Below are 12305 nucleotides of genomic sequence, written 5' to 3'. Positions count from 1 at the left end.
TTTCTATACCCTAGCCTGCGAATACAGCCGCCTCTCATTCGCGTCCCGCAACGAAGAGAGGCTATCTATACCCGTGAAAGTGGGAAAAGGGCACACAGCCCAAAGTTCATGTAACACGTAATTTTGCCCCTGGATGGCGACGATTCTGTCTGTGTTTGTTATTTGTTATCTTTTCATTTTATGCTTATATTTTCATTTAAGCGTAGTGTACGACATAAAACCAGTTTCCTTTCGTTATACTAGAGTATCAGTGATATAGTTAATTGTAAAATACTATCTCTAAATGTCAGAGGCCTAAGAAATCAGCGAAAAAGACGAAGTATCTTTTCATTTCTGAAAGATCTAAAATGCGCGTTTTATTTACTCCAAGAAACCTTCTCAAGACCTCAAGATGAATTAATTTGGAAAACAGAATGGCACGGAGAAATTATCTTTCCCATGGCACTAACCATCAGAAAGGTGTTTGCATTTTGTTGAACCCTTTGTTTGATGCTAAAATAGAAAATTCCTATGAGGACCCAGATGGTAGGATTGTACTAATTAATGCCTGCTTTAAAGCATCCAAGCTCTCAATATGTAACATCTACGCGCCAAATAATTGCACTTTACAAAAAACTTTCATTGAAACGTTGGAGGAGATATTAATTTCAAAAGCAGCAATATCAGATCTAATTGTAGATGGTGACTGGAACGTCACCCTCCAGGCTATAGATAAGAAAGGTGGCATTCAATGGAGACCAACTGCATATCGAGATTCGATTATCTCAATGATGAAAGAAATGGACCTTGTTGACATCTTCAGAATTAAATACCCAAGAAAAAGTTGTTTCACTTATGAATCTAAAGCACGCAAAATGAAATCGAGAATAGACTTCTTTCTTATAGCCACACCGCTAATTTCTAGAGTGAAAACAGCTGACATCAAATCTACAATTGCTCCAGATCATAAAGCCATTCGGCTTGACCTGAAACCGATAGAAAATAGTAAACGAGGTCCCGGCCTGTGGAAGTTCAATAACACCGTCACGAACGACGAAGCCTTTGTGAAACTTCTCAAAGAACGCTATCCGGCCATTCGAGAAAAACACAATGATCTGAAGCTCAAATGGGAATTGATACTGAAAAATGGAAATTAGAAGCTTTTAAGTAGGGTATAATTAAAATTATACCCTACTCCAAAAACAAAGCCAGGAGAACCAGAGAACTTGAAATCCGGCTACAATCACGCCTAGACGAATTAGCTGCAAAACTTAATTCCGCGGATTTTTCAAGCCATAACAATGCCGAACTACAAGAATACGAAAACCTACAGAAAGAAATCCGCCATATGTACGAGAGGAAGGCAGAGGGGGCGATTTTACGCTCAAAAATTAGATGGATCGAAAAAGGCGAGAAGCCAACAAAGTACTTTTTTAATATGGAGCAAAGAAACTATAACAAGAAAATTATAACCGAACTTACTACCTCAGAAAACGAAACAGTAGTGAATGACAAGGATATCCTAGAAGAAATACAACGATTCTTTAAAAAATTATATCCTTCAGACGCTGGAGATAATGCAAGCGAGCTCTTTCTAGCTTTTACTGAGCAACTTCGTGTAAATTTACCTACAGTACCAGATGATAAACGGGACGAACTTGAAGGAGAGTTAACACTCGAAGAATGTAAAAAAGCCCTAAAATCTCTAAGAAATGGAAAATCACCTGGCGATGACGGCTTTACCGTTGAATTTTATAAATGTTTCTTTGACTTAATAGGACAAGACTTTCTTGACAGCGTCAATGCAGCATATGCAGATAACGAACTATCTATCTCTCAGCGTAGAGGGGTTATCACACTTATCCCTAAAGAAGACGCAGACCTGAAAGAATTGGGAAATTGGCGGCCGATTACACTCCTCAACGTGGATTACAAGATCGCACCAAAAGCAATTGCTTTAATAGAGTCAGTACTTCCACTTATAATTAACCAAGATCAAACCGGCTTTCTGAAAGAGAGATTTATCGGGCAAAATATTAGGCTGATAGCTGACATCTTCGAACAGACGAAACTAAAAGAGATCCCCGGGATTCTACTGTTACTAGATTTCAAAAAAGCATTCGATAGCATTGAGTGGTCTTTTATCCAGAAAACACTGGATTTATTTAATTTCGGTAACGACATCAAACAGTGGATAACAACCTCTTATACTAACACAGAAAGTGCAGCATTACACAATGGATATACGACTAACTACTTTAAACTTTCTAGAGGAGTTAGGCAGGGCTGTCCTCTGTCTCCCTATCTCTTTATACTTGGAGCAGAAATTTTAGCTGCCCGAATAAGGCAAGACGAAAAAAATGAAGGAATTGAAATATTCGGAACAGAACACAAAATAAGCCAATTCGCAGATAATACGTCAATGTTTCTAAAAAACATAGCGTCAGTGCAAAGTACAATCGAAACAATCGGACAATTCGGTGATTTATCTGGCCTTCGGCTAAATATAAAGAAAACTAAAGCAATCTGGCTCGGACCTTGGAGGTTTAACAGAAAAAAACCTCTGGAACTAAATTGGACAAGTGAACCGGAAAAAGCCCTCGGAATCTTTATTTCATATGACGATAAGAAAAACTATCAAAAAAAACGTTGCAGCGAAAATCAACAATTTTACAAAGCTTGACATCTAGAGGGGCCGCAAACTCTCCCTTTTCGGTAAGTGTCTTATTGCAAAGAGTGTGGGCCTTTCACAATTAGTCTACTCGGCTTCGGTGCTTGATGTAAATTCAGACGACATTTCAAAACTCAAGAACTCCGTATTTGGCTTTATCTGGAACAAAAAGCGGGACAAAATAAAACGGGATGTTTTATGCCAAGTCTACGGACGAGGTGGACTACGTGCCTCAAATCCAACAATCTTATTTAAATCCCTACGTCTAGCCTGGATTTCAAGACTTTTAACTTCGGACCAAACTCCGACAGAAACATGGAAATCTATTCCATTATATTTCTTCAAGAAATATGGCGGACTAAACTTCCTCCTTCGGTGCAACTATGATCTAAAGTTTCTAGAAGAATCTGAAATTCCGACTTTTTATAAGCAGATACTAGCCAACTTTCTTGAAATAAAGTCTCTGCATAAGCAAGAGGAAGACGTCCTAGAACTTATCCTTTTTAATAACAAAGACATTCGGATTGGTGACAACTGCTTTTACCGACAAGAATGAAGGGACAAGGGAGCCATTTCAGTCTTAGACATCCTAGACGACAATGGAAAATTGCTATCTTTTCAAGATTTCCAAAGTAAATTCAATATCAAATCAAATTTTCTAAGCTACTTGCAGGTAACTTCGGCCATCCCAAAACGCCTGCTTCAAAAAGCAAGATCTATCACCTTCAATAAGGGGGACACAATGGCAGATGACACCAATTACAAGCTGAGCCCCACACTAGCAGTTAATTTACTTAAGATGAATGTAAGGACTACTACTGGTTGTATATCAATAGCTCTACAACTGAAGCCTCCGGTCCAAAAAAGTGGGGGCGGGAACTCGGCCCTGAGAATGTAGACTGGAAGTCCAAATTTGCTCTTATACGAAAAGTTAGTCAAGAAAACAAATTGAGGGAATTTAATTATAAACTCATGCATAGAACACTTGTAACCAAAAAAGGAGCTGCACATGTACGGAATAGAAAATAACAACAGATGCTTTTACTGCGATGAATCGGACTCGATTTTGCACACCTTCCTTGAATGCCGCTATTCTTTATCTTTTATGAACAAAGTTGTGGAATGGTTTAACCAGACTTATAATTATATGCTGTCTCCAACACACATAGAGAAAACATTTGGCATAGAGCCAGTTGGCTGTAATGACAACAACAATCTGGAATTGAATTATTGTCTTTTATTTGCCAAGTATTAGGGCCTGTTTACATGATTCCGGAATGACTTTCATTCCTGAACGAAACTCGTTCCGGAATAAAGTTCGTTTTACATTCACATGACAGAGTCGACCGGCTCAACCTGAGGCGTTTTCATGTGCACGTGCGCGGTTATTTTATTACGCCCTTTTTGCGGTAAAAAGAAAAAAAAGCCTATAGTTAAGGCGTAATTGCGGTAATTTACCGGCTTTTAACTAAAAATAACACGCAAACTGCGGCGATGAACATTACGGACAAACGCATTGTTAGAAGAAAATAGACCTTTTACTTGACGTTTCGTATGCTTGTACATACATCTTCAGAAGTAACCGTTAAATGTAAGTACAACTAAATTTAAATTAAAAAAACAATAGGATTGACAAATGACGAAAAACAGATGATGAAAAAAAAAATGGCAGAGGTAAGCGAGTCTGCGAAGGGAAGTTTTTATTTTGCGACAAATCCAGGCAATAACTTGGAGAAATTGCTATCCTCAAAGAATCTCGAAGAGGAGTGCGAAAACGCTCAGTTTAGCACTTAGGAGGCGACAGAAGGATTGTTTAGCTTTAACCAGGCGGAAACAAATGGGAAGAAAACGTCGAAGAGGCTAGAGATATCATCGTCGAAGATGACAAATTAAAGAGCTGCTGGCCAGGAACAGTGAAAGGATCCCGAAGAACACTAAAAAAGGTAACCTTTTGGTGTTTGAATGTTTGGAGTGTGTTAGCAACCGAACAGATTGAACTGCAACGGAATTCTGAAAAAGAGCAAACGTCGAGGCATGAGTACCGGAACGCATTTCTCGTGTTTTCAATTAAGCAATTGCTCAGTAGTATTTAAAATGTAACAACAGTCAAGGTAAAATAAATCATAACGTTATTAAAGTCAAGTTGTGTTTTGTTTGTAATGCGAGGCTTGTGGCTATGCTACGAGGGGAATATTATCGTAATATTCCCCTAGGGGATTATCAACTTCAATAATCCCCTAGGGGAATATTAGATATCAGCCCCGCTCTCCCCTGTTACAATCAAAGCCACCCCCAGCTTTTCAGACAGTTGCTAATTAGCGGGGTTTATTCGATATAATCAGCCTGGAAGAACAAAGGAAACCGAGCCATGTGAAAAATAATAATAGTTCTCGAAAAAAAATTTTGTTGTGGTCCCCACGCCACGCCACATTTTAGACTCTCTCTCAAAGTCGTTCGCGTCTTGTTGCCGGCACGCGAAACGCTAAAAGGCGACATTTCAGAATCAATCAAGCAGCAAGTTACTCTTGTCCCAGAGGTTTTATTGAAAAAAGTCTCACCTACATCAAAGCGTTTGCGCTCGTCAGGCTCTTCAGGAATATGGTAAAATACTCGGCGTGACTATGTCATGAGCTAGAACAATTGACTGTATATACCTGATTGAAGAATCGTTGACCCATGAAAAGCATAAACTATGAACGATGCAACCCAAATGTTTACTGGGAAATTGTAAAAGTAATCGTCGTCTGTGGCAGAATAAACGTGATGATATGATAGGTCGCAAAAATTACGCTCTTAGGCATTTAAAATAGAAAAGTAACTTGGATATCAAAAGAAAGGAATATTACTTAGCCTTCCAAGGCTGTCCACCCAGAATATCATTAGCCTGCGTAGTTGGCGGTATTGTTAGTTTTTTAAGTGCTCGCTAGCAAGCGACGCAGCCGCGAGTGGCTTGGGGAGGAGGAGTTGAAATACATTTCAGCTTCTCCTCCCCAAGCCACTCGCGGCTGCGCCGCTCGTTGTCGCGGCTTCGCCACTTGCTGGTGGGCGCTTTAAAACCCAACAATACCGCCAGCTACGCAGGCTAGAATACTATTGGTTCAAATCGTCAGTACCAGTACTGGTTTGTGCTTTTCACATGGTCAACGTTTCTTTAATCAGGTGTATACGAATCCCAAACGACCCCCAAATTTGGGGTACACACGTAAATCTTCGTGAAGTTGTCATGAAAGTTGTGATCCCTAACGACAACAATCTCTTCATGACAAACACACCTCCAGTCATTAAAATGTTTTATAAGCAATTGTTGGATTGATGTAATTTCGATGAGGCATTTCCAGATTTAAACAAATAAAGAGCATAAACCCCTATAAGCAACCTTGCATTTAATTATGTAACAAATCAACAACACAAGAATATCCATGAAAGGAGCTCCTGAGAGGTGATGACGACGCAACAGTTTGTCCAATTTGTTACACTTAGCTACACTTCGAAAAATGTTGTCTAACTGAAAGTGACAGTTGCCCAAACGTAGTGCGCCAACTGAAAGCCGGGAGAAAAGAAAAGCTAGGGCCTCGCTACTTACATTATTCTACAAAATTGCTTCTCAATGCGCGATCAATTTATTTCATATGATCATCATAGTGTTTAACAAGGAGAGGATGACTACTTAATTCTTCTTGACAAATCCAACAGGTGTATGTTTCAACCTGGTCAGCTGGACAGTGAGTTAGTTTTTCCTCAAGCTGCCCTGGCTTTCCTTTGAAACACTTGGCACACTGTTTGCACGTAAACGGCTTCTCCCCTGTGTGTATTCGTTTATGCCGCTGGAGGGTTCCTGCTAGACTGAAACACTTGCCACACTGTTTGCACGTAAACGGCTTCTCTCCTGTGTGTATTCGTTGATGTTTCTGGAGGGTTCCTGCTTGGCTGAAACACTTGCCACACTGATTGCATGTTAATGGCTCCTCTCCTGTGTCTAATCGTTCATGTCGCTGGAGATTTCCTGCTAGACTGAAACACTTGCCACACTGTTTGCACGTAAACGGCTTCTCTCCTGTGTGTATTAGTTTATGTCGCTGGAGGGCTCCTGCTTGGCTGAAACACTTGCCACACTGATTGCACGTTAATGGCTTCTCTCCTATGTGTAATCGTTCATGTCGCCGGAGATGCCCTGACTGGTTGAAACACTTTCCACACTGTTTGCACGTAAATGGCTTCTCTCCTGTGTGTATTCGTTTATGTCTCTGGAGATTTCCTGCCTCGCTGAAACACTTGCCACACTGATTGCATGTTAATGGCTTCTCTCCTATGTGTAATCGTTCATGTCGCCGGAGATGCCCTGAGTGGATGAAACACTTTCCACACTGTTTGCACATAAATGGCTTCTCTCCTGTGTGTATTCGTTTATGTTCCTGGAGATGTCCTGAGTGGTTAAAACACTTGCCACACTGTTGGCATATATGAGACTTCTTTCCTTTGTGCAGGTCTTCTCGTTGTTCGATTTGGTTAATTTGGCTAGATGACCTGTTTCCCTGAGCTTTCTTACCAGGCATCATGTGGTTGTGAATACTTTGGGGTGACAAAACTAATTTTTCTGTAACGTAATGGATATGGTATTTAGTAATTAAGACATGTCACACTGACCTCACAATGAAACTTTTCGTCACCAAGGTAAATGAAAAGAAGCTATTGCAGATAGCATTTGAAATTTCTAATATACGTTAGAATACAAATAAGTGGCGGCAATGTTGGTGTACCAAGCCACTTCCTGGGAATTAAACTCTATCTTTATGCAAAAACGTCTTTTTCTTTTGTTACCCAATATGGCTGCTGGTCGCGTGAGTAAGGACGCTCTACTGCCTTTAGACTGTGTGGTTTGTAGCACTGTTAGTCAGATTGGTCTTCAGAAACAACATTACAGAAAAACATAGTTGTCTCACAAGCATGGAGGCCTCGCACAAATCATGACACTCAACGTAATTGGCTAGTATCATAGGCACGTAATGCGTGAAAAGGCCTATAGCCACATAGCATTCCACATATTTTGAATCTTTTAATATGATCGTACCACACGTGAAAATGTTTGGTAATGCAGCTACATGTAGATAACATTAGTAGAAGAATCTTGTGTAATGAGTTATAGAACTGAAATGCCAGAAAATGGTTTTGAAAAAATATTATAAGTCAATAAATTGAATTTGTCAGTGAACAGTCTGTTCCAGTTTAATGAAATTGCAATTTCCTGGTAACAATTTAACACAGCCCTGTGACACCATGATGACAGGTATGGTGCTCAGTGTGTGATACTAAAATATGACTTTGATTACGTTTCCTCTCCGAGATGCAACATTCAATCCAAATAATAACTTGAGCTGTTTTTCAGTTCCCTCAAGGGTTCAAGTTATTGAATGGGGGTTTAAATTGTAAGCAAAAAACATAAGCGAAAAGTTGCAATCTAAAATTGATTTCTATGCAAATCTAGAATTGGTTCAATTGAGCTTGGAACAGCTAATAGGCTGAAAATGTATTTGTCTCCTGCCCTCAGCTCAACATCTCTCATGCAGGGATTAAGCTGAGGGCAGGGGACGACTGACATTTCAGAAGAAACAGTCAGGTCCCTGGGATTGTTAATATTTAACTGCACGGCTAGATGCTGCCAACATGAACTGAAAAGCGATGTGTAAATACATGCGACCTGGTGTCAATTAATAAAATAAAATTAATTAAATATACTGTTGCCATACTGCCAATCAATAGCGTACAAACAGACACAAGTAAACAGATGAAAATTATTAAGAGAACTCTTTTCCCTGTTTTAAAAAATGCAGTCTGACCCTTTCCCTACACTTGCGAGGTCCTGTAGCATATGCATTTGGTTTTATGTGGGAAGCAGTAGCCATCCACCCAAAGGCAGCCCACAGTTTTTACTTTCCAAGGATTAGAAACAAGAACCAAACAGTATTTATCAACCAATGAGAAAATTCTTGTGTTTCATCATTCACATAATCTGGTTTCCATAAATATACACTTTAAATGTTAATTTATCATCCCCACCCCCCGCCCCCCTCCCCTTTGGTGGAAATATTTTCTAAAGTTCCAAAACTAATGATCCCTGAAAGTAGCAAGCTCTAAAAGTAGAAAATAACATTTCAAGGTAATAAGCAAATTCTGAAAGTGGCCAAACCCTCTTAGTTAACAATGCTTCAAAATAGTTTCATTGTACCTCAATGCTCAGTACCTCATTATAGGAATATAACGAAGCATTTTAACAACTCGAACAAAATATACGCGTAATAAAATTAATGCAAAATTAAAGAAAAGTTCTGGTTAAATGCTTATAGTAAACGTGTTTATATTAATTAACACCAATAAAATTAACGCAAATTTTTGAAATTCACGTTAATAACATGTATCGTTAATTTCCTATAATAAGGTAAATAAAAAAATAAAGGGATGGTTGAATGGGGGCAAAAATCAAGGCCCAAAAAAATCTCAAGGGCGTTCAAGAAAACCCCTGGACGAAAAATTAACCCCCAAAATATCCCATGCTAAATTTCTGACCCAAAAATTTTCAGACAGGTGGAATAATTAAACACAAATAAAATCATTACTACTTTGCAGCCAAGACACTACCACAAATCTTAAGATTGTTTTTAATACCCAAAATAGTCTTACATTAATCAAGCCACCCCCCCCCCCCCCCCCGCCAAAAAAAATGCCAAATTTTCTTACCCAAAAAATCTGGGAATCAAGAATTTCAACTCCTCAAAAAACCTTCAATCACCTCCATAACTTCAGTTCCCGGGTACCCCCTGGGCCTCAATGTCCAATGTGCAGAGTAGAAAAAATAGAAATAAAAATAAATACATAAAGTGATAAAAACCTGAATAAAAACAACTTGAAACACAAATTACAAAATTAAATTGAATAAATAGAAGAAGTACTACAAGTTTCAACTTATGTAAACCCATGGCCCACAGCCACAGCTACTGAACAAAGAGTTGAATTAGGTGTGGTTTGTGAACTATCTTATTTTGCCTGATTTAATTTTACATTCTTTATGAATTCTATTAAGTTTACATATCTTTGTTTTCAGCTCAGTGGTTGGGTTTTAAACACGTCAGATGAAGCTTTTGTCAGCCATTTTTGCTGTGTGCCTGATCTTAACAGAGATGAGATGCAACTAATGCTGAAATCAAATTTCAGGACATTTCAGGAAATAAAGCTCTGGAAATTACATATCTAAACTACATTTCGCTCTAAATATCTCAATAAAGTTTAATGAAAGGTTTATCAACTTAATTGTTGTATTTCTTTGCCTGCGCAGGCCGTTTAAAGCGCCTTTTAACTGATTTGGCTGGCTGAAGGCCGGTAAAAGAGAAAGAAGAGACAAGGCTTGCAAGTCGGCGGCCGCCAGCAGCGACCTACTCCACTTCAAACCGGAATTAACGCCAAACTACTGAAAATCTTGCCTGTCTGATGATGGCTATCGATCGGTTAGTTGTTGCTCTATCTTAATTTATCTGAATTTATCTGAATTTTAACCAGTTCTCAGTAAGATTTGGTGAAAATATATAGTCTTTGTGTACTTCATATATGCGCATGCGTTCAGCACGAAATTCCGTGTGCTTGGGTCTACGCCTGGAAGAATGCATACCACAAGGAGAACATTGGGTTTTCAGAAACAAATATATATCCTTTGTGTACTTCATATGAAGGAACACAGATAAAACTCGCATTTGAGCCAACCCCCCTACCCGCTTCACAAGCTAAGATTAATTGATTAATTCAATTAGATATTAATTAATTAATTCAATTAAAATGTCTAACAGGAAACGAGTGAAGGAGTGAAGGAGTGAAATCGGTCCTCTCACCAAAACTCGGAATTTTCCGAGTTAAAAATGTGGATTTTCTTACTTCTCTGCGAGTTAATTAGCGGGAACTCTTTTCAATAATTGCATGGCTTTTGGCTTTTGGCTTTTAGAATGAATAGGCCTCGAATAAAACCTCAAATTATCTTTACTCCAAGCAAGAAATCGTTGAAGCGTTGTTGTCAAGTGTGCACGTGTTTTCGCTGATGGGTTGTCATCATCACCCAATCACCATGCAGAGATTCGTTTATCTTGTGCCATATTGACCAATCACCGTACAGGCATTTATCACACCTCCCGATACCCACTTGCGGGCATTCTGTCAGCATTCTGCACAACCCCCGATACTATTTGCGCGCCCATTTTGGACAAATCAAGATTTTTCCTGTATATTATATATACTGTATCTAAGCGCGCATTACAATGATGCATCCTCTGGTTTTAGCCTCTGGGCCAAAACCCTGCGGGGGCAATAAATATCTACTACTAGCCACCTCCACTTCAGTGAATTGTTAATTATTTCAATCTCAAATGGCTTTTTGTGTACACTACAAGAAAAACAAGAGCAAGATAGACTTTTGGTGACCTTACATAAAATATGAGAAGAAACCGCTGTTCTTATTAATGTGGGTGCACGCGCAACATACGTATCACACATTGAGCAAACACTCTACAATGTTTTTGATCACTTCATAAAGGGATTTAAACTTTCTAAATTGAGCCATTTTGCCTTGTAAACTTAAAAACAACAGGAAAAACCAATGACAGAAAGCAAATTAATTTGAGACTGTTTTCATGGCTGAGTTGAAGCTGACAAAGAAAGTTCCCTGCCAGTAGTAATGTTGCTTGAAATGGAAACCACAAGAGATAATCTAAGGTTTTTTGACCAGTAAATCACCTTCAAATAATGTTTAGCTGAGATGTAAGACCTTTGGATAAAGCAAGATTTTATCATGTAGTGTTTTTCTTTTACAAATTGTGCAATACTCGATGAAATGGGCAATTAGATGTGGTTCGACTAAGGATGATAATTAATGCAAATTCTACTTGTCAATTTGGCTACTGAATTTCAGGATTTGGTCCCCAAACTGAGAAATGTAGTTGCATTGGTGCCTGAATTAGGCGCAATTTTGTGTCCTGAAATAACACAGTTTTATGCCTTCTGATCATAACAGCCTAGACAGGGATTGCCTTGATTTTTGTGCCTTGATTTTTGTGTGAATGTGAAAACATTTTTTATTGTCATTCGTGACACGTAAAAAAGGCCAAATATTTTTACCTCATTCAATTTTCCAAAGGGATTATAGGGCACCCTCAAGTAACAACATTGACAACAATCACAAATTAAACAAGACTCGCGGAGTTGTATGCATAATTTAAATATATATGAGGCTATAAGAAAATTCCCTCTCCAGCTCTAGGACAAATATCTCAATCTTTCTGTTCTTGAACCTGGTTGGTAGCTCTGTAGCTGTTTAAAAAATATAGGTATCTACGTTTGTGTACAATTTGAGGTACACTCTGTTCTTTCTTTAAAAACCAAATCATGACAACCATGGCTTTTGTTGGTGCATACATATAATCCCAAAATTGCAGCTGTTTGTTCATGTATGTATACTTGTGAGTGGTAAAACGCGGTGTGCAACAAATTAAATGCAGACCGCAAAGCTGCAGACTTGCAGACTCTATTATATAACGTGTTACCATTAGTATTATTGAGAGCTTTGAGTAAACAGGCTAGTGGAAAGGTTATTCAGGCTACTGGTAACTGGAGCGTTATTCAA

The 12305-nt window shown here is 38.7% G+C and overlaps 1 protein-coding gene across 2 annotated transcripts in view; it reads right to left on the bottom strand.

The window, feature by feature from the left end:
- Positions 1-5173: 5173 nt before the first annotated feature.
- Positions 5174-12305, bottom strand: part of LOC144661416 (uncharacterized) — a 59375-nt gene continuing 52243 nt past the window's right edge. For both annotated transcript variants that reach the window (XM_078522171.1, XM_078522170.1), the window contains exon 2: positions 5174-7244. In XM_078522171.1, coding sequence (XP_078378297.1) covers positions 6271-7206 — 936 coding nt within the window. In that variant the 5' untranslated portion in view covers positions 7207-7244 and the 3' untranslated portion in view covers positions 5174-6270. The remainder of the gene's footprint in view (positions 7245-12305) is intronic.

This window comes from Oculina patagonica, chromosome 7, assembly GCF_052425735.1.
Source record: "Oculina patagonica isolate OP01 chromosome 7, crgOcupat, whole genome shotgun sequence".
Lineage (NCBI taxonomy): Eukaryota > Metazoa > Cnidaria > Anthozoa > Scleractinia > Oculinidae > Oculina > Oculina patagonica.
The sequence above is the reverse complement of the archived record's forward strand: the minus strand, read 5'-3'. Positions and strand labels throughout refer to the sequence as shown.